This window comes from Platichthys flesus, chromosome 11, assembly GCF_949316205.1.
Source record: "Platichthys flesus chromosome 11, fPlaFle2.1, whole genome shotgun sequence".
In the NCBI taxonomy this organism is placed as follows: domain Eukaryota; kingdom Metazoa; phylum Chordata; class Actinopteri; order Pleuronectiformes; family Pleuronectidae; genus Platichthys; species Platichthys flesus.
In genome coordinates this window covers 13,018,579-13,042,178 of record NC_084955.1, presented here as the reverse complement: position 1 = coordinate 13,042,178, position 23,600 = coordinate 13,018,579, and the positions used below count along the sequence as shown (strand labels likewise).

Sequence of the window (23,600 nt, the reverse complement as noted above, 5' to 3'; positions counted from 1 at the left end):
CATTGTCAGTCATCTATGTCCTCATTTCATGACTCCATTGTTCTCCAAAGTCCTGATTTAAAATGCAGAAACAGACCAAGACGTGACAGAATGGAAGGTATTGAATTCGGCTTTATGCAGCCACAGGGCACTCTTAACCTTTCTTCCTCTGTTTTTCTTTTGTCTTCACTCTTAACAACTCCTCTATTCTTCTTTTTAACTTCATTTTATCCGCTCATTTTGGGCATGAGCGGTGACGGATTTTTCTCTGCAGGTCTTTATTGCCTCAAGTCGAGGTCCGGTAGACCATTACCCGCGCCTCTGGGGGGACAGCCTGGTGCACACAGGGTAGAAATGGAGAGTGAGGGAGTGCAGGGCCAGCTCAGGACTGATGTTCGAGCAGTGCTATTGTGGAAAAAAAGGCTTCTGCCTTCCAGCATTTGAGAAAGATAAGACCACGTCAGCAAGTGTTGTTGTCTTCTTTCCAGGGAGAGGGAGGGGAAGGTAAGGTACGTTTTACTCAACAGTCTGCTCCCACCGACCTTTTGAAATGTCCTCGGGCCGTTAGGGATCAACTGCCGGATTTGCCCAGGAAGAGAGGCGGATGAGTGGTCGCATGAGAAAAAAAAAAGTGAGGAAGAAGGAAGATGAACACACTTTATTTGCAGCGGTCTATTTGTCCCAATGTTTTGGATGGTTACTGCCAATTATAATGCAAAACAACTTCGGAAAAACGCACACTATTTCAGGCTGTGTTCAAAATAACTCCCATATTAACTCCATGTGAGGGTTTTTTTGAGTCTAGAAATAACACCTACTTTTTAAAGGCAGATTATATTTTCAGCTTTTTGTGCAATCAGACATATTTTCATCGTAGCCACATTTTTTTGTCCTGCTCACAACACTTTGTTTTAGTGTACTTGCAAATCCATTTATCAATGAATGGACTCAGTGCTGTTGATATGGGGCTTTCACAGGTTTTTCTCAGAGAGACAGAGAGAGTAGAAATCTGACATTTTTTGATAACAACCTATCTTTAGGGCCAATGGGCAGAGCACCACTCCTTCCCAGGTTTTAGCACTTTATTTAGGACTTTATTTATTTACTTTATTTGAGCTGAAGGTTATTGCGGATAACAGCAAGTAAACAGTTGGGGAATCATTCAACCCTCAGATATTGAGTGTGAAATCCCACATGACCTCCTCAGAACGAGGCAGGAATGAAGGCATCTGGTGAAAAGACAAGCATCAAGGCCGATGTGATGAGAGCCGGTCGGGGTTCAGACTAACAGCAATGGCACAGCAAGCAGCACCAAGGACGTATCTTAAACCCTAACACGGCCATTGATCACATCATATTCAGACATCTGTCCGCTGTTATTTCTAGTGTATTTGGGACTCTGGCCTTGGATGTCAGAGGAACAAAGCTTTGCTTGATGGGTCAAACAGAAAGCAAGAAGAGAATAAACAGGAACAAAAAAACACTTTAGTGTTTTATTTGTACCATTGCCCATGTTAACAAGTCTTCCACATAGCTTTTTGGTGTTTCCCTCATTCTGTTTGTTATCTTACCGGAGCGTTTCAATGCTGCTAAACCAGAGCCACATCCCATTGTCCTCCTTTCCTCTGCTCATGTGCCGTGGCTCACCACAGATAGTGTCACCTCCAGCCTGTGACCAGGTTGTAGTCCAGTAGTGCTCTGTATGAATTACGATGTGCTGGATCGTTCCTAATCTTGTTGTGGTTGTTCTTGTGCCCTTGGGAGGGGCATCGATGGATGGATGCAACTTTATCAGATTTCACGGTGCTTTGGAGTGTTATTCATGAAAGATGCTGTCTCGAGTGTGTGTGTGTGTGTGTAGGACATGCATGAGCATACATTTTTTAAATCTGATTAGTCTAATTTATTTTCCAGGATTCACCTTTTATTCATTATGTAAACAAGATAAACAGAAGAGGAAGTAAAATAATGAAAATATCCTAAGAAAACAAGCGAAGACAGTTGGTAGAATGGTACTCAGTCAAGGGCATTTCTCCGCCAAAGCTGATCAATCCTACACATGATTGTGTTGATGGTTCTTATGGTAGAAATTTGAAAGAAAATGGTCTAAATACACAAATTGTTTTTTTATTCGATGGAAATTGGGGTGGAAGTCAAACAGATTTGGTTGAAAACATTAACTCATCTTAGGTATAAATATAACTATTTGTATGCTGCCGATTTAGCTTATTATTTCCCATTTTGAATGAGACCAAGGTTAGATGGTTTTATTGTATAAAATTTGATCAGCACGATATTCACTGTGTCAACTCAGAAAAATGAACGCTCTCCTTCCCGGTTATTCTAGGAATTTAAGACAATTTCTTGCTCTCGAAAGCATTGACCTCTCCTGAAGGTCAAGGTTAGGGTTATGCCATATTGTCGCCATGGTTGCACATTTTTGCAAGAGATATTCTGCTGTCGGTCTCGTCATAAAGCAACTTAGCAACAGCACCAGAACACAATTCAATTCAATGATTTCATGCACCAAAGCTGCCAGGGTATATTACCACAACCATGCACTCATACCCTACATAAATTAGCAAATTTCTTAAAACAGCATTCACTAAAACCAGACACCTGGCAAGTTGACCCCAATAACACCATCAGTCTGTTATTTTCCAGCTGAGACGGGGGCGTTTAAGCAGCTTTAAATTTTCTCCGCAGTGTTATAAAACAGTGTTTGCATCGTTGTGAACTTTAAAGACTCTTTAGAGGACTTTAATTAGTCCATTAATTACGTTTACCAGATTACATTTTTCTTGAAATAGTAAGAACATTGTCAAACCAAACCTCTGTCAAACTCCTCTAAATTAATTCTGCCCTGTTTTATCACAAATAAGTAAATGCTACAGAAATTAAGATGTATCACATCCATGGATAAGCATTTAATAGTCGACTTATTAGCAATGAAAAAAACAGCTTGGACCCGTGCTAAACCTCAAGCAGCATGTGGTTCAAATAGGCCCTGTTAAGAACGCGCTGTGTCTTCATGCTTTACCAGCAGAAGAGTTGAGCAGGGACTCAACCAGGTCGTCCATATTCAGTAATCACTTGAACCTGAAGGCCTCAGGTGCCCCACAGCTAAAACTCTGTTCACTACATCCCGCCGTGCAGAAGCAGGCAGAGAATCACCAAGCACAGGGCTCACATTTTTAAAATGCTGCATTTTATTTTCTTCTTTTCCAGTAGCCTTAGACTTTAGGCTGCTCTTTTTTCTTTTCTTTTGAAGCAATTAATAAGAATGCTTGTGGTTCAACATATATGATCAATAATTGAATATACAGAAAGAATGTAATTGTATAATATGATCGAAATCATGAATATAAATGAATAAAAAATATGTAATATTTAGTAATTCTAAGAGCAATCAAGAAGCCGAAATTAATATTCATTAGCCTATATTTTATTTGACAGGGGGTTAAAGTGACCTGGATATAATGCAGACATGCAAATGTTAATCTAAAAATGAGTAAGTGAGGACCTTGAGCAAAGAACTAAAGTCGGTTACATCGGTCCACATGGGGACATCGTGTGCAGTTGTAAATGCATTAAAAAGGGCAGCACAGTGTTATTAGACTGATAGATGCCATTTTCAAATAAAGGGTTTCAAGGGTAATTGGGGAGAGCGTGGCCTAGGGGATAGAGCGGGTGCTCTGCAACAAGAAGGTTGCCGGTTCGAATCCCACTCTGTCCCATCTGCATGCCTAAGTGTCCTTGGCAAGATACTGAACCCCTAAATGGCCCCTCAAAAATGTTGAGTGTTCTAAAAATGTAAGTCGCTTTGGATAAAAGCGTCAGCTAAATGATATGTAATGTAATGTAATGTAATGTAATTGAATACGTTATTTCACAGACTGTTGAAATGACTTCAGGTAGAAGAACATGAAGACTGTCAAAACCCTCCGGTTCCAACACGTGAGGGCTTAAGTGCTCAATAATGACACAATGAAGGCTCCAGAACAAAATGTACCATCAAGGACTTGATGATTCCAGTCGAGAAGCACTTCTCAAGGACTTCTATTGCAGGCAGCAGTGGCAGAAACAGCTTTGTGTGGGCCAGGAGGCGGCTGTCACTCTGACCTCTTCTTTACTTCTCGAAAATGACTTAGTCGAACGTAACAACTTCTTTCTCTCTTCAGCTCCTTTTAAAGATGTTAGTCATTGTGTCCCTATCTCAAGGTAAAAGTTAAATGGACCGACCTCAAGGTTCATATTGACTAGTCCATCAGTGATGTAAGCGCATCCTGTGTTGCAGCACTTCACAGGTGACACGTTGAACCAAGCAAGGTCTACTTCTGTCTGTCTCCATGTTTGTCTTGACACGTCATTTACTTAGAGGAAATTGAGAAGGTTTTATTCCTCCTTTGCCGCCTCCGTGCTTCTACAGTGCCTGCAATCCTGCTGTGCCTCTTTGGTAGTCATGGTTGAGAGTGCTGGGCAGAGTGCCAGAGCTGAAAGACTTTTCTTTGCACCATTATCTCCTAAAATACACTGTCATGCCTCACAATGCATACATGGAAGGTTTCTTTCTCCTGTCCTCTCTTATGTCAGTTTAAGGCTAAGGTCAGCTTGACGTTAGATGAACACAGCCTTCTGTCCGTACTCTACGTTCATTTCGTCCATATTTGTGCACCTCTTCTGAAAGCTGATGGATATGGACATCCCAGCCTAAATGGAAAAGAACCACAGGAAATCAACCGGGGCAGTGTGGCAGGACTTAAGAAGTTGGAAAGTTGGACCAATGTCATTTAGTACATGGCGGTTTTTATTTCTTGTGATGTAAATGATCACAATCCCAACTGTTGCCATGTGAGTTGTAATCAGCAAGTCTTGACACTAAACTGCCCTCTAGTGGATGTATTGCCTAACCATGTCAAGTGGTTACATCGTTTGAAACTGACGCATATCTTTTCATATTCGCAAATTAGCCTTTGGATGAAATTATGTAAGACAAATATTTCTTTTCCAAGGCTTTCTTTAAGTAAGAATATCAAAGTTCGCAAAAGTGAAAAAAAATAAAAAGCTGAAAAGTATTGTGAAAACGAAATGCATTTTTGCTGTTATCACAAAATAAACAAAATAACCTTGGAATTCCGTGGCAGAATACAATTCAAACAACTTGAGCTTCCAAAAATGGGTGTTTTTCACCATTTGGTTTATTACATTTTATAAACTAAAATTGTATTAACGTTTATATGTAAACTAAACCATAACCACTTCTTGCTTTTAATGAGAATATAAATTAGATGAAATGCCAAGAATAAAAAATCGTCTTTCCCCATTTGTTTTAGAATCGATTAAGTATTGTTTTTACAAGACACAATCATTTATTCCTTGACTACTGCCCTTTGTGCTGGACCTTGATTCAATTTATCACAAGGTTACAATACAGTATATTATTAAATACATGACTTCACTTACTTTTGATCAGAATCTCAAATGAGGGCTAAAGGGCAGCAGATCGACTGGTCTGTGAGTCCTCTCATGGCTCTATGGTAACTTGCAGAGTCGACAGAAAGTGGTTATGCACAGATACAACAAAGGACACACATCCAGGATATAAGCAGCAGTGAGGACAGTGCAGCTGCAACTCTTCAGCCCTCTGCTATTATTTTATTGGTCCCCCGTGGGCCCGGAGTTTGCAGGAGAGGCGACACATTCTGAAAGATCTAATTAAGTGAAGCAAAATGAGAGTGCTGAGATCCACAGCCCACGACAAGACACAAATCTGGGGCTTTTGACAATGGACCACAGGGCTTTGCAACTGAGGCCGCTCCCTTAACCTCCGGATAATGATCATCCCCACTTCTCTGTGGACCTCACTTTAACTTTCTTTATAGCTCAGGGTTGAGGGTTGTGAAGCTCAGTCTCATTATGCAAAAGAGCCTGGGATTTTAAGTGTTTTGTCTGAGTTTTACTTAAGGAAGCAGTTTGTGTTTTCTCAGTAAATTGTAAAGTGTTTGTGGTATAGAACCAGACGGCTGCAGGTGTCTGAGCTATGTCTATTAAATGGAGTCCTGAAGGACACATATGAGTTCAGTATTAATAACTCATACAGCACGTTTGGAATGATGAGTTATTCAGAAGGAGGGAGGACTTTGTAGGGGATGTTTCCCAATTTAGAGGCGCATACTGTGCCTGGAATTCGTCTTCACCACCTGGTATTGCAGTGTTCACATGCCATTTCATCTGAGTGGAGAAATACATGTCTTCTGGACACCTGGCGCCCAGGCTGTGACTGTCTGGTCTCCCGGGTTCTTTACTGTCTGAGAACAGAAAGACCTTGGAGTACAAACACAACACAGTTCATTGTGTGAGTACACAGGAAGGTCTCCCAACATTGTTGTGCTAATCGTGTTAGCAGGCACAGACACAAGGCATGACAGATGATAGGCAAAGGGCAATCAGGTTATCTTATCCTGATTAGAGTTTTTCTTGTTGTTGTAAATCTCATTTCCTACCTATATTGGCATCAGCAGGACCAGTGCCTTTGCCAGCGCCAACTGTGTCTCTTTTATTCAACAGTGCATATTGTTGAATAAACGTCATTAACCACTCACACACACATCAGCGAGTTGCGGAAGAATAGTTCTGAAAGTGGTTTTGTTCCTTTTTGACGCATCCCTTAGTTGCTCATATACAAACATACACCAGTCGCCTATAAATATCCTAAAACATTGGTATAGATAAACTCTAGTTCTAATCATTAGTGATGTATATTTACCTGCAATGTGTGCTGCTCTTTTTGTCTATTTTATCCCAAAGCTTGTCTTTCAAGATAAGCTTAAGCACCACATCTGGAATTTCTCTAACTCAATAATCAGGTTGTATATGTATATCCTGATGGTCCTCTCTGATATGTAAATCTAATGTTTACCACAAAGTGCACATCTGCATTATGTTATGTCTCAGTTTTCCTTTAATGGCCCACACAATATAAAGTGCAATACAAATGTATAATGCATTCATTTGAAAAAGAAAAATACTGACCAGATGTTAGTTGTTAACCAAGAAAACTTTGCCTGCTTTAGACTTTCAATTCAAAATGATTCTGCACTTTAGCCGCCTGATAACTTTTTAAAATGTATGCCTCGCTCCCTCAACTTGTCCCTGATGTCTGCCTCTGACTCATAGTCCGTATGACAGCTCGTCTGAATTTGAATAATTATAATTTTTTCAAATTAATAAATTAAATCACAGTGTTCTTAGGCTCTTAGAACTAGATCCAAGTTAAAATATGCAACCAAGCCTCAGACACTTTAAAATACATGGAATACAATAGATAAATGATGCATTTCTTCTGTCCCCTTCAGGATCTTACATGTTGGTGAACTCCTCCCAGCATGCCGTGGGTCATCGTGCTCAGCTGCTGCTGCAGTCCCTGAGTGAAAATGACACGCACTGCGTCCAGTTCAGCTACTTCCTGTACAGTCGCGATGGCCACAGTCCCGGAGGCCTCAGGGCGTATGTGCGAGTCAACGGCGGTCCGGTCGGAAGTTCAGTGTGGAACACGTCCGGGTCTCATGGAAAGCAGTGGCATCAGGTTGAGCTGGCTGTAAGCACCTTCTGGCCTAATGAATACCAGGTATGAGTCATTCTCACTCTCATTCTCACACTTGAAGGTGTTTCTGATGGCGTCTTGTTAATGGCTTACAGTACTCTTACTTCGGTCACATTATATATTAATGTTACCAGATATTGTGGATTGGAACAGTAAAATGATTTTTCATGTTTGTGGTGAAGATCTGCACTCCACATCGACCGGCGCCTTGTACAGCTGAGAAATGTTACACAGGGAGGCTGTGTTGATTACCGCTCATTTTAGCCTTGAGGTGAATCCAGTCTTAATTACTTGCATTTGCAATGTAATTAGCATCAATCCCCTTGTGAGTGTAGCCAGCATTAGCGCTCGAGGGCCGAAACCCGGTCTCACATGGTCATGCCTGGTAGAGATTTCACCCACTGAGGCCTGTGCACAGCATGTTCAGCCAATTCCAACTATCTGCATGACAACATATCATTGTGCACTAACGAAAGAAAGACATTCACAGGCATCTTACTGGGGTGTAGATGTAGAAGTGGGAGCCTCCTGTGGTGTGGTCTGTGGAGCAGTCAGGTGAGCACTGCATCCATTAATGCAGTTTCTTTTTTCTGCATACTCAGCAGAGCTGTCAAGAAGCAATTAAGTTGAGTAGTGTGCATTTTAACAAGAATTGTCTAATGTGTTAGAGGCTTTACTTTCAATAGAGAGGGATATTATTATACGCTGAATAGGAATATAGTACTCTTCTGGATTCTATTAGAGATAGTGATGATTTTGTCTCTCTCAGAAAGAAACAGCACGCTGTCAAAGCCTCATGGGAAAAGCAAGATGATTTAGAAAATATGCATTTTCTCTTTCTCTGCTCAAAAATGAATAAGCGTTTAACTGCACACTAAATATAAAACTACCACCAATTGCTAGATTTGGTTTGCATGAACACTGTAAACAGTTAACCTGAGGTAGCCTGAGCCTAACTTAGACATCTTAAGAAACAACAAACATGTCATAAACCTGGTTTCTGTCATTTACTGTAGTTCTTATTAAGCTCATAATAGTATGTTAGTTTTCTGGTAAGTCTGGTTTGAATTAGTTGATGTAATAAAAATGATTGACAGCTGAGACTGTATCAGGATTGGTTGATCGTGTGGCTCCTCGCTTTGATTACTGCCGTGCTGGAAGTTTAGATGCGTCATCCATCTTTATTTATAGTCTATGGCAAACGGAAAACGGAATAGATATGGTGATAATCTAACATAAGCTGTGTCTTCATTCAGTGGCCAAATCCTCCAACGCCTGGGTACATCACATCGGTCGGACCGAAATGATACAAGATGGTCTTCCCTTGCCTCACCAGCTTGTCCCGGCTGTACAGCCGCTGCCTAGCAACAAAACTAGGCAAAAAGTTCTTCTATGATTAAAAATGTTGAAAAGATGTTTTATTTAATATAGGTACTGTAAGCTGCTCGGTTGAGTACTTACATTTAAAAATAAGTTCTCCTGACGTTTTTGCCTCTGTTTTTGCCGCCATTACCTCTTAGAAAAATCGTTTGTCACAAAAGCGTAATGAATCATGGGATATGTTACCCGTTGGAGCCTCTTTTGCTGACAAATTTGTCTGCCGCATCTTGAAGAGCATTCGAATTGGAACAGCCTAGTCCCGCCACTGGGATGTAATTGGTTTACAAATGCGGCTTCCGAATGATGCTGCCCCCGAATTGACACAGCTTTTTTCTCGTTTGAATTTAATATTTTTTATGGTCGGCAGTAAACATAAACTTACATAACATACGCTATAAGATATATTTATAAGAAACCATGTATGGGGAAAACCTGTTAAAATTGTCGTGGATCTATCAATGTGGTTTATACACTTCAAGCTCTTCTACTTGGTGCTGACTGTCGGTCACATCTCTTTAGCTTTGCTCCTTATAAACCGGCTCCCGATGACTCCTGTTCATCAGCTCAATTTCACAGCCGTAGGGGTCTGAGATATTCAATACCTTCAGTGGGAATCATTACATTTACAATACCCTTATTAAATGTGGTGAATAGCTTTTGCTCTTAAGGTGAAAGTGAGTGAGTTTCGTGGTAAAGAGCACTTCACCGCTGATGGATGCGGTGAGAGCCGAGCTGTTATAAAACAGACTCTTGACCACCGCTCCGTCCAAATCCCCACGTCAGGACAGATAAGTCATGAATATAATTATAACATGTTTCATCCTTTTTCCTCTCTTTACTCGAGTGGTGTGTACTCAAGCAAAGACATTTTGCTGTGTACTTAGTTGTGTCGTATTCCATATCCTCATTTCCGCTTCCCCTCTGGTGATGTGTGCTTTCTTCTCACAGTCCTCTCGAACTCCCGGTAAACAGTGATGGCTCACAGGTGAGTCAGAAATGGGCCGTGGCTGCAGATTAGCATCTCCGGTTTGGAGAAGGAGATTTATAATGGGTTTATGAGGAGGAGTAGACGACTCCTACACAGGGCACACAGCACAGGAGAAGGAGATGGGCCTAAGTGTTGACTTAGTATTGACAGTACAGCATTTTAATAGGATAGCCTCAACTCCTAATGGCCTCGCTCTCGTTCAAAAGTGGTCAAATTTGTTGGATTAAATATGTTCATAGTGGGGATTACATCAAAAGGTATCTGCACTAATAAACAATCTACTTACATCATACAAGGACACTTCTCCTCTGATGTCACATGCCACTTTAATTCTGACCTTGTGCTGCTTCTCAGTACAAAGGGAAGCTGAACAAACTGCCCACAGAGTCACATGGACCACAGTTTACATTGCTGATCCCTCTGCAGTCGAAAACCCCTCACTACTGCGGATGGATGGAGGGTCTTGGCTTGCGACACGTCATTGCTCTCTGCTACAGAGTCAATGTTGAAAGGTGTGACTGTTTTTTTTTCTTTTTGCCGTCACATTACTTGCTATTCTCTTTTGTTTACTCACAACAGTGCAGTGGAAACAGACAGGAAAACACCAAAAAGACAATGGGAATCTGATAGAGCCTGGATTGGTTCAGCAGCTCTCTTTAGTATTCACCCGAGACTTTAAGCTCTAGAGCACATCAGCTGCAGATAGTGGGACTTTAAATTCGAAAGGGTTTTCGGTTCTATCGGCTCCATTACATGTCTAATAAAACTATTTTGGATTTGAGGTGATAGGCAGGAAGTTTGACTTTGCCATTAAAGGACTATTTTTAAGCAGAGGTGGAGAGTAGGCACTTCTTATCATTGTCTCTGAATAAAATTAATCCCAGGAGAATGCACTCCATTTTGGTGACTGTTTTCAAAATCGACTGGTTTCCCCCTTCCATTCCATATTAGGTTTTAGGTCATATTATGACTCCCAGTTCTCTGCCTACAGCGCAAGGATGCAAAATGTCAGTATAGCCTTTTACACTGCACAGATACAGATGTGCGATTACACCTGGGCTTGCTGGTTTCACAATTTGGGGGCGTAATGAAATACCTTGTTTACAGCACTGTTTATGTCTGGAAAATGTCACTGTGGAATGTAATTTAAAAAAGCAATTCTCTGATAATCACCAAAACTAAGAGGATTAATGTGAGGAAACTACCCCCCCCCCCCCCCCACCCGCTTTACCTGCCCGGTGATTTGAAAAATGATTTCCCTGCTTCCTCAGAGTACTTCTTTAATATTTTATTATTCATGCAGGACTCAACGTGTGCATATGTAATGTTGCTTACCAGTTTACCCTTTATATTAATGTCAGATGGCGAGGAGCATTACAGAAACATCACTCCTCCTATCACAGTTGTGGAATTGGGATTTGGAGTTCAATGGATTTTGAGGTGAAAATCATCAGAGAGCGAGATCACCTTGAGATGTCTCGATTGAAGTTGTCGTCTGTGTCTCCTGTACATTGACACATTTCTCCCTCTTATTGGTAGAAGTGTTTGCAATACCTGGAGAACCTTGTTATCAAATATTAAAGATGTTATCCAACCCTCCAAGACTGCCAACTAGAGCCAGAGACATGCCCCCCCCCCCGCTTTAGCATCTCTCACTCACTTCTCTCTTCCTCCTGCCTCCTTCCAATTGTCAGAATCATCTTCGAACTGGTTTTTCTTCTGCCTTTCATGACTTTTTTTCCTTCTCTCACATGATGATATTACATATTTTATTTATCTCCTCTCTCACTACATTTGACCTGTTGCAGAAGTTGCTGCTTTAATGATCGGCTGGGATTGTATTTCCAGCCTTGTTTAATCATTGCTCCTGCCATCCAGATCACGGAACGGTCCTGCACCAGTAGAACTTAACTGTAAAAAGATGCACAGTTGTTATTCAGTGCAAAGTGCGTTTGTGATTCTTTAACTAATGTGGGATTCTAGTAAACGGGTTCAGTTACATCCAGTGCTTATCTTTGGCCACATAGTTGTGGTTAGGTTTCAAACTGCATGCAGCCACAGACTCAGATAGATCTCACTGCTGTTGAGGACATTTTTACCATCCTCACAAATTACTGTATATGCCACTATATATAATGTATATTGCATATAACATTATATATGTACAGGAGAATAGTGCCTGTCTAAATTCCACAGATTCTCCCTTCTCTCTCTGAACAGTACCCAAGGTAAGGTTATAGATAAAGGGCCAACCAACAATGCATTGTAGCGTCTATGATGAGGGACATTCATATCTAACTCAGATGCTCCAGATAGAGAGATAAATATTTGACTTTTTCATTTTGGCGCATGTCCCATCCACCAACATGGAGGACATGGAACCCCCATGCAGTAAGCTATACTGCAGCCATCCACCAGGGGGCAATTGAGATGCTTTGGCTTCACTTTTGGGGAGCAGTCATGTCATCCATCTTTGTAAACAGTCTCTGGTACCGGCTGGACAAAAATGACTTCTGTCTGAATTATTATTGTCAATTTATGGTTGCTAGACAATATTAAATAATATTTTTTTCTATTCTTTATATTATCTTATTCTAAGCTTGGCTACGCTCACCAGCTCCAAAGTCAAAATGCACAACATTAGATTGTTATCGATCTTCTCATCTCTTTGGGAGATGTCTTTGGGAAATTACAAATAATAGGATGAATTTGCCCAAAGGATAAATTATTTAGAAACAAACAATACGATTTGAATTGGGCCATATTGCAAACATGGATTCATCTTATTAAATGATTACACTAATTTGTTTAAGAGAAAGAGGAACAGGAGACACATCCAACTCTTGTAAATAAGAATCTTCTTATCTCAGCCTTGTCTGATAATATCTGCTCTGCAGCCTGCTGAGAGTCCTCCAAGCTGAGCCCTTGGTTATGTGAGGAAAGGGTTTTGTGAAATACTGTAGAGTGCAAATTACGGTTCCTGACACCGGCACAATATTCACATACACAGACTTATCCTTTGGCATTTTCCACCTGAAAAGATGTACTTCAGTTTCTGACCTTTTGTCTGTGAATATTTAAAGGGCTTATTTATCTATGACTGCATAACGGCGGGTGAAAGCCCTCTGTGTCTAATGGTGTCTCCTGACTCGAGTGTAAAAAGAGAAAGCTGGTTTATAGGTCTGATTTGTATACATTACAACTGGCTCTAAAAGCCAATATCTCAGTCAAATGTAATATTTTCTCCCTAAAATGCTTTTTATATCAGTCGTAAATCACTGTGCATCACGCTATTGTTTTTTTCCCCCCTGCAAGATGACTCCAGCATTCTTATCTTCTCCATGTAAAATAACCCCTCATTGGGATAAAGAACAGGCACACGGAAAGTTTCATCGGGAAAGTGGCTTTCAATAAAAATCTGGGAAGGTTGTTTATTGAAACAAATGCTCCGAACGTCTCCCCTCTTTATAATTTCCTTTCCTAATGGCCAACAAGACTGAGGATTAACCGGCAATCAATCTCTTATAGAGTGCTTTCGTTCAGCAGATAGTAATAACACCTCCAATTAGACTTCCAGGGCATCTTTCTCTCTTCCTTGTGTACCATTAAGTCTAATCAGTGTTTCTGCCTAATTTGAATGTTAGTCTAATGGCATGGCAGTGTGTGCTCACACCGATAATTCAGGTCAGCACACTGAAGCATATTGTGCTTTAACCAGTGCTATAAATATTGTATGATTAGTGTAGGTGCACGAAATGAGAGGAAAACAAATAGCGGACAGAAAAAATAAGTAAAGAGGATAATACAAAATTAAGACATAGGTGAAAAGAAATGAGAAAAGATTAGCCTGCTCAGGCGTTTAAGAAAATAGACCAGCTGAAAGAAATACAGGTAATGCTATTGTTATTTTTTCTAAGCAGCTCAGGTTCCAGGACAGTCTGGGACAAAACTGGCAAATTGACTCTGGCAGAAGATTAGCTTCAGTGTTCCTCCCGGAGCCGGAGGAGAGCAGCCAGCCTTAGACAGACGAGGGTCACTCTCCAACTCCGAGACCCTGCAGCTATGACCTTTTCCCCTCTTCTCTATAGCCCGCATGCCTGGCTCCCTTCTTTCAGAGTTCCCTCCGAGTTTTTCCGATGACCCCAATCTCCTCAAATCCGATCAAAATGCTGTCTGTGGAGGTGCCTTAAGGGGTCGTGCATGGCCAGGGATGTTGTCACACCAATTGTTGGTGTAAGCACACGTGTTCCTTCCCTGAAGTCCAGGGAGGTGGACTTTCTCTGTCCTGCTGAGTGTGCAAGGCTGCAATGTTTGCCAGACACCGTGCAGATGTTGCTGTGACTATAAATCTAAGAGTGCAAACACAAGTTCACTGTAGTAAACTGTGATACTAACATCTGACACAAGCTTTGGTGAGATAAGTCTTTCTAATCGAATAGGATATTTAATAACCTAAATTTAAATGTTGCAATACAACTATCAACATTTTTAATTAAGTCAGTTATTGTTTAAAAAAACTGGAGGAATTTTGGAAGAGAAATAGACAAAAAAATTAATCAACGTCAAGTTATCATAAAAAAAAAAAAAAAACTAACTTAGATTGGTATAATACATGTCAGCATTTGCAGGATGTGAAATTTCTCCAGGGTGTAACGTCACAGCCCTCGAACAAAAATTGACTTCCCAGATGGACATATGTGCATTTCAAACTGTTTGGAGGACAATAGCTTTAACTCCATAACAGTGGGCAGAAGGATAAATTGTCTGTCAAGCAATAGTTCATGAGAATCAAGTAAATAATGCATAGTAGATGTAGAGCACATGCCTCTAACATGGCCCAATAGTCCCTTTAACTTCAACCGAGCTGTACCAAATTGCACACACTCATAGATCCGCCCCTGACTCAGACTCTTGATGAAAAGCAAACCAACCAACAGAAGAACAATCACAAGGACAGTGGTGAAAACATGATAAACAGTAAATACCAAAGAGCATACATCTCCATGGTTAATTGGCCCACACGAGGATTTGAATGTCATGTAACCCTCTCTCATCTCCATCACCTTTCTTTTCTCGTGTCCTCATGTTGTCCCATATGTCGAGCTTACCCAAATCTGATCTTTGATTATTGCATTCTCATTTTCATCTGTCGGTTGTATCGGTTGTCACCCCCCTCTAATCACCTGCTGGTACTACTGGAGCAACAGAAAGTGCTTTATCATATAATTTACCTGCATTGGAGAACTCTTTCAATTTAAGGTTGTCTAAGTAAAAAAAGTTCTGTAGGGAAGTATTTCGATATTCCCCAAAACACAAAAAGCAAACAAATCAATCGTTAAATACAAAAAAAATAATGAACTCAAGATCCACCCACTGTCTCAAAAGATATGAATTAATGCATGAAAAATTATAAAATAATAATTATATTGATATAGCACTATCTTAACAAGGTTACAAATTGCCACACAAAATACATGGTACATTTTATTATAAAATATCCGTAAAACTGACTGGCCACTGGCTTTTATGGCAGTACTATGAAAGCCATGTGGGCCACTCAGTAGATCAGACATCATTACCTCTATGCCTTTTTCAAACTAAGACCTACAGAAACCCTAAAATACCCAATAAGTCACATTCCAGTTATTTGACTTTGAGAAGAACAATCACAAACGTGTGTTTGGGGCTACAGTGGAAATCACAACCTGGTGGTAGAACCCACGTTGTGATCACTTGGTCAGAGGATTATGAGAAACAATAACTCAAAGCAGGCCTTGGATCACATGGGGATGGAGGACTGTCCTTGGATGCGGCGAAAACAAACATCCCCCCCGTGTCTCATAACTCTCTCTCTATTACTGAGGATGGTGATTTGATATTGATTAGGTTTCATGGGATCCCACCGCTCACCGGGCTTATTGTTCCGCAGGGCGGTGTAGAGGTCTGTCCTCCCTTGAGCCCCGTGGCCATGTACAAGTTGTATGAGCTGCCGTTATGGCTCCACCGCAGCCTGAATGTAGAACGCGTCTCATGACTCAGGCGCCACATCGTGTGCTTCCCGATGAAGCCATTATTTCTGTCTGCCCTGCAGATGAAAACAAAATCCAGTATCCATCTATCTGAAAAGATCCAATTTCTTTCATTGTCTGCCTCCTTGTTTTTTTTTTGGGTCAGTAGCCGTGCATCGATGGGGCGATGGGCTCGTTTGTAATTAATGCATCTGTCAAAAAAAAGGGAAACGAAAAGAGCGAGAGGATCCACGCAGCCCTCAGTGGTCTTTGGGAAAATTGCTCTACACTTCAGCTCTGAGCGTTTGAGCATGAGGTTAAGTCACAAGTGTTTGCTTCTGCTGCTGTGGTTATGAATTTAATTCTGTTCATCATGCATTTCGCATCTACTCCACTTCTGCAGATTCTGATTGAGGCAACGGTTTCCAGGGAGCGGCGAGGCTACATTGCCATCGATGACATCACAGTGCTCAACTATCCCTGCTGTAAGTGCCACTACTGACAATGGATTACAATTACAGATGGTGCTGGAGGCAAAATAAAACAGGTTTAGTGGCTTTTGGGGTGGGGGGAGGGGGGCTGAAAATGTATTTCAAAGCAGCATGAAACAGTAATAGGATGAGGAGAGGAGTAATGGCTGATTGACCTTTTTGTATTGGTACTGCGGGCTGTCCTGAGGCATCCTGCGATGACAGTAGCGCTATTAAAACACTGCAAAACCCAAATGTCAACGTCCCCCCCCCCCCCCCCCCCCTCTCCTCCTCCTCCTCCTCCCCCTGAAAACACACCTGCTGTTCGGCCTCCGGCCTGGTTTGACTGACTAATTGATTTGTTAATCAGTGAACTCTTGAATTGTCTCTCTCACTGTCATGTTTTTCTGGCCTGCCTGGAAGAGTCCTGTAGCTTTTTGTCACAACTTACTTTGTGCAGGGTTTTTCCCCCCTCCATCAAGCACTACATTTCAAAGCCCTGTGAAAGAACATGCCTTCTCTTCAGGGTGTTTTCTCCCCCCTTCTTCTTGGTAACCAATAGCCCCCTGCAGCAGTGCAGAGTGCTTTTTGTGTCAGTGGTGGAAAAGTGAGGGCGTGCTGTCAGCCCCCCGAGGACGTTTTGTAAAACATATTCACTCAGACACCTGAGCTTAATACCTGGACAAAGTGCTGCGGTGTCTCTTACACGGTCCCTCTATGGTCCGGCGCTGAGCACAAGAGCTCTTGTCCGCTCGTAGGACATGTAACACTCACGTCCACGCTGATTCCAAGTGACTCGTGTAACTGACACAAGCTTGAAGGATGTTTCACCCTCACGGGATCCTCCTTGTTAATATTTATATATTCCCTATTGTTTGCACTGGAGTGCTTGGAGATGGACTTTTCAAGGATGTCATGTCGGAGAGGAGTGGAGGGGATTAAGCGCACACTGGCTGTGACATTGCTTCGTACCCCTACTGTACGCATACCGCACAGTCAGCCGCCCAGTTCCACCCAGAGACGGCAGATGGCTTCTCTTGAATGCTCCCACTGTGGCCATTAAATAATTAGGACTCTCATCAAGACCTGAGCAGGCCTTATGAAGTGGCAAGTGGCCATTCTGCGTTACTCGCCAGCGAGGACTGTGAAGAAAGAAGGAAGAGTGAGAATGGAAGTGCCGCATTTTAAAAAACGAAAAAAGCGAATAAATACAATAATAAGTTCCTTTTTGTGAATTGTACTCAAAGCATGCTTGACATTTTAGAAATATTCTTCTTAGTCTTTGACTCTGTGAGTCAAAGACTAAGAAAGCCCTGTGCTACAGCCCAGTGAAATATTTACCACGCTAAAGAGTCCCGGGGATAAGACCTGACGTATTTAGCTGTGTAACACTGCACTTCATGCCAACTCTATAGCCTTTTTTTCCATTCACGCTCATTTTGGGTGTTATTTATGTTCGGCTCTCTTCGCATGCATTATGAATAAACCTTAGGAGGCAGAGTCACTCAAAGGAAACATGGCCACCTGTGGGGTACAAAAGCAGGCCCTCTCCCGTCGTCCTCCTCACTGCGCACAAACTAGATCAACAAATAGTCAGCCCCCTCCTAAGCAGCCCGGTGCAGAACCAAGCGAGAGCCAAACGCCTGCGTCTCCCCAATGCTCTGGTTCACTGTGGCTCTGCCATCTCCTCCTGTCAATCATCGAGACTGACATGTCAACTCGTCCTACCCCATTTCTCAGAGATGATGGCAGACAGCGCTGCCAGCGTTTACCCAGTGATTTGGCTCCGCAGGGGTTTGGTGCTCACTGCTCTATTGTTAATCATGGAGTTGGATGAGAGGGCGACTCCCACACACTGACTCATTGGCAGCTCCACGCAGTATTCTGGGACATAATATTCGTCAAAATGTGAAGGACAGACTCTTCTCTGCAGAGACACTGTCACATTCTACTCATCTGTACATCGCCTCTAATCTAATGTCGTTTGTTTGTAGGTTATCTTGATCAGGGACACTAAGTGAACACCTCAACATATGGATTTACACACTTGTTCACACTCTATCTTTAATACCAAATTATTAACTTATTCACTACAACTTTGAGAATAATTTTGAAGTCATGATGGACACATCCACTCTTGCTGTGGAGAATCTGAAGATAGCACTTCTCTCCCCAAATGTCGACACAAATACATGAAATAACCGAGAGGATTAAAAGAAAAAAATCAGTCTTCATTTTGTCTTGTTCTTTCCCTGCAGCTTCATTCGGAAGTTGATTTATTTAGTTGCTAACTGCCGTGAGCAGCTACATGCATCAATATGCATCCGTACAATCTTTACTTGTTATTCATTAACACAGCGCATAAAGCACAGTGGACTAGAAACAAATTGGACAAAAAGTTACATTTTATGCTAAACTTCCAGCTTTATGTCCCGAGACAATGTCGGCGAACTAAATTTAATTATGAACAAACATTTGACAAAGCTTGTTGTTCTCTCAAGCAAGAAATTCCCGATTTGTGTATTTAAAAACACAAAACGAAAAACCCTGATAAAAACATGTCCTGTTTCGCCGACCGACTCTGGGCATGGCTGAAAGTTAATGGAGTCTTTGGAGCTCACTGTGTGCCTCTGTCTGTCTGTCTCTTCAGATAAGGCACCGCACTTCTCCAGGCTCGGAGACGAGGAGGTCAACGCCGGGCAAAATGCCACTTTCCAGTGTGTGGCTGCTGGAAGGGCAGCCGAGGCCGAGAAGCTCCTGCTGGAGGTGAGTTAGTGGTTTAATGGCGGCTGAAGGAGCATGAGTGTCTGACTGTTGACGTGTGGGAGTTTGTAAGGTTTTTACGTACAGAACAGTCAACAGCACAAATGGAGAAAAAAATCAAGTTTGGGGTATTTTTCCATGCTCTCTATATTTTAGAGAAGGGGAGAGATATCTCATTGAACTGGAGGAATTATTAGGAAGTACTCAAATTGAAAAGAAATACTCTCATGTTAAGTAAATAAACATAGCCAAACATAAAGAAGGTGCATCCTTAAGTGTTTGCTTTAAGTGAAAAAAGCTGGAAAGTCTGTGCTGTTTAAAAATGATAGGCTCTGTGGAAATTGAATAATTCTCAGTGATCGATCTGTTAAAGGTTCTGGTACAGATATGATTTAGCATCTGGGTCCAGACCTGGATGACGGTCCGCCTCTTTGTAATCTCTGTTTTAGAGGAACTTCATTCGATCCCTGAACAAATGATAAAGAAAGAGAGACAGAAAGAAACACAAAACGACTACAAGCTGCCCTGTAGTTGTTTTACACCTTTTTGCAGTTTAGTGTCTTTTCTGTCTTTTAGGTTTATTTGAGGTTACTTAATGCTTCTAGCATTGGTCGAAGACTTTCTCTTTCTGTGTGTTTCAAGTGTAGCCTGTTAAACTGCTCATTATATTTCCCAGAGGTTTGTGCTTAAATGAAGACCACAGTCGGAGCATGAATACTGTGAAGGCCATTAGGGCCTTGAAGCCTCCTTACTGCACCGCCTTTGAAAAGTTACTTATTAGAAAATCTATCTTTTCATTTAAAATGGCGGCTCTGTGAAGGTCCGATGGGCAGTGTAGTGGGAATCACTCTGTGGTCTTAAAATCCTTCTCTTTATTTAGCCCTGATGATTAAAGGAAGGAAAAGAAAAATCATTAAACGGCCGAGACACCATTGTGCTGAAGGATTTCCTTTTTCATCTCACTCTGCAATTACCGTGCAGCCACACATTTTGTGTGTTTGCCAACATCTTACCACCCACCACACCATGTTAATCACGGTTGACCTTAGGCAAACCTACTGCACTGTTTGAAAATCGGGAGATGTGTGATTCATGTAATTGAGGCGTCCTCATTCCCACCTCTCTGAACAATTTATCAAACCCCCCATTTGGTCCCAACACAAGGATGAAGACAAATGCGTCGGGTAATTAGCTGGCATAACCGTACAGGCGTCTGGTGTAGTGAGATCTCCAGGCCGCTCTGCTCTTTGCCTGCCTCCCCTCCACCTGCTCGCCGTCCTCCTCTTTGCTGCTCTCTCTGCTTCACGCTCATCTTTCAGACCTCTTTTCACCACATGAACTCAATTCACTGTGGATTTCTGCTGGGCCTCTTTGTGTCTGTGGAGTCTGCTGTACCAGCTGCAGCACCGTCTCAGCCATGAATTTTTTTTTTTTGTCATTTCATTGCAAATTAGCTTCAGACAGATTGTTTATGTAACTTGAAGTGATCTTGTGTTAATTCATTTCTCCTGCCTCCTTCCTGTGATATAAAGACAGAAGATGCAGGGAGGTTTCAGGAGTGTGGGATTAAGGTTTCCTTTCCTTTTCCTGCTGTCACATGATTTGTTGCCTGCTTAACCCTAATCAATGGGTATGTGTTTATGTGTTTGTTTGTGACGGCTTGGCCTGAGTTTTTTTTTTTTTTTTTTGGATGGCCCCAAATCAAGAAGCAAAACAGAAGCCGGGATGACCGGCTTCTGTTTTCTCACATGCCATCGATCGAGGGATGAGTATCAACATTAGTCTCTACCAATTCAAAAAAAGAGCAACGCTCAGAAACATGCGGTAAAAATGTCAGCTCAGATGTGTTGACGGATGTTAGTGGTTTTAATGGTGTGGAACAAATGTGAGAAATGTCCCCCGCGGTGCAACAGCGAGATGCATCATGCAAGATTCATTTGAATCTTCCTCCGCCTCTCTGTTTTTCCTCTTTTTCTCTATCACTATTTCTCTACTTAGTCCACTCCAAACCATATATTTTCACCTATGCCAAGAATGTTTTTATCTGTGTCCATTTTTATGTGTTTGTTTGTCGGTAGGATTGTGAGAAAATTGATATGTGCCAAACATGATGGAGACATGAGGCATCAGCCAGGAACTAGTCCATAAAATCTTTTGTCTGGATCCAGATACAGGAATAAAAAAACCACTGTCATATTTATGGTGTTGAGATCTGTGCATCTGTTCAATCTGGTGAAGATCTAGAAATGAATTTAGCGCTGACAGATGTGTCGAGACAGTTTGTTTGGCCTTGGCAGAGGTGTGTCCTCGTCTGAGTGCAGGTTTATATTCTGTTTCTGCTTGACTCCAGTTATCTCAGCCATTTCGATGTTCTCTTTTCTAGTTATTTTAAACTAAAATACAAAGTCTGCATTCTGCCAATCATCCTTGACCCTGTCTACTAAACTGAATAGACCTCAATGCATTTAAATCCATCCGTCTCCCAGATGTAACTGGTTTATTACACACTGAGGACGACTGAGGTTATAAATGGGCTCTGTTAAAGGAAGACATTCATGACATGTATCACCCACATAATCACCATTATTTAAACAAGAATGAATTTGTTTTCATGTCTGATTGTCACATTGTGTAATTAAATCAGAGATGGTCCTGCCATTCTAATTAAATTACACAATCGGTCAGCTCTCCTTTTTAATCACATGTATCTCATAAGAACTGACCCAGATAGCAATCATTTTTAAATGAAGTCCTTTGCTACGTTATTAGTTTAGAGGCCTGGGAATTCAGTTGGTAATAATTTCTTATGAAGGCAAGGTAGAGTAGTGTGTGTGTGTGTGTGTGTGTCTGTCTGTGTGCACGTCTGTCTGTTTGTGTGTGTATGCACTTAGGTACCTATCCAGACATTTTCATTGTAATTTTATTAAATCTTCACTGACCCATACGTCCTCCCATCAAATTTCGTTGTTATTTGTCACGTCGTTTTGCCGTATTTTGCTTTACACTCCAAACAAATAAGCAAACAAACATTTCTCATTCATTTCAGGCATTTAACTCTTTGAAGCTGCTCAGTGGTTTTTATAACTTCATGGAGCTCCTGCTTACTACTGTTGTCATGGTGTGTACCACTACCACTGTTAGGACAGGTGTGTAAGGTATTGTGTGTGTCATGAGGCCTGTGTTATATACTCAAGCCATGGGAAGATGTTTCATCATGGGAAGTGTAGGATGCAGGAGTTTGGGAGCTTGACTCAAACATGTTGTTGATATCTTGGCCCTTGCAGCTATACTTCTGACCATTCAACTCTGTCTGCTACAAGTCCCCCTACTTCATGGATACAACACCACATGTACATAATAAACACAATATTGGCCTATTGTGTATCTGTATTTCTGTGTGTATGTGTATCAGTGACATTACTTTTTGTCTGCAGCTATTGCACATGATATGAGATGACATCCACTCGTCTGTGAACTTGAGAGGGACACGCTGACCCATCCTGTTCGCTCGCTCACTCTGCCCTTTTCCTGCTTTCCAGAGACACAACGGGGACATTTTCACAACAGCATCGGTCAAGCACCTGAGTCACCGGCGCTTTGTGGTATCCTTCCAGCTAGACAGCATCCAGCGGACAGATCAAGACCTTTACCGCTGTGTCACTCAGTCCCCCAGGGGCTCCGGAGTCTCAAACTTTGCTGAACTCGTCGTCAAAGGTAAACACTCCCTCTCTGTGATTGTCCCTTATGATCTTGTCTTGTTATCCTCGCCCTTCGCTTTCTTTCTCCCCCTGAGCATCTTTTTTTTCTGCTGTTATAATGATAGCGTGTGATTTTCTGCTCTCCCTGGTCCCGGTAAATTACTGCCTGTGATTCAAAGATGAATTAAAAATGAAACCGATCAAAACAATAACGGACACAGTAGTGTGAAGATTTTACCGATCAACCATAGGACAACATCTGTGCACAACAGAGAGTATGATAGATCCCTATTTCAAATTGATTATCCACTAAACTCCATAATCGCAAAGTTTGCGGCCCACGACACACGCCGGCTCTTTAGTGGGCGAATGCAGCGTCTCTGACATGTATTGTTTTCTGAGCTGCAGTTGTCAGAGAGGCTGCCACACACAGCTCCTCAACTCCCTGTCAAAGAGCTGTTCACTTGACTTGGACTCCTGCAGCCCCTGTCATATCATGTACCACAGATAGTGACCTCACTCCCATTACTCATACCAACCCCACAGCCTGACACTACTTTGACAGCATAGTAATGACATGGTTGTGGGATGGTTTGTTGGCATAACACACTCCAGGCAAAGGGAAGACGAGGAGGGCAAATAAGGATGTGAAAGATTCTCCTTCCTCTTGTCCTCTGCCGCATGCTCCTCCTGTCAGCACTGTTTTTAATG

General features: G+C 41.8%; 1 protein-coding gene across 5 annotated transcripts in view; it reads left to right on the top strand.

The window, feature by feature from the left end:
• ptprub (protein tyrosine phosphatase receptor type Ub) overlaps window positions 1–23,600 on the top strand; it is a 149,598-nt gene that overhangs the window by 68,026 nt on the left and 57,972 nt on the right. For all 5 annotated transcript variants that reach the window (XM_062399095.1, XM_062399094.1, XM_062399093.1 and 2 more), the window contains exons 3-6: window positions 7,335–7,606; window positions 16,362–16,443; window positions 19,079–19,194; window positions 22,731–22,905. In XM_062399095.1, coding sequence (XP_062255079.1) covers window positions 7,335–7,606; window positions 16,362–16,443; window positions 19,079–19,194; window positions 22,731–22,905 — 645 coding nt within the window. The remainder of the gene's footprint in view (window positions 1–7,334; window positions 7,607–16,361; window positions 16,444–19,078; window positions 19,195–22,730; window positions 22,906–23,600) is intronic.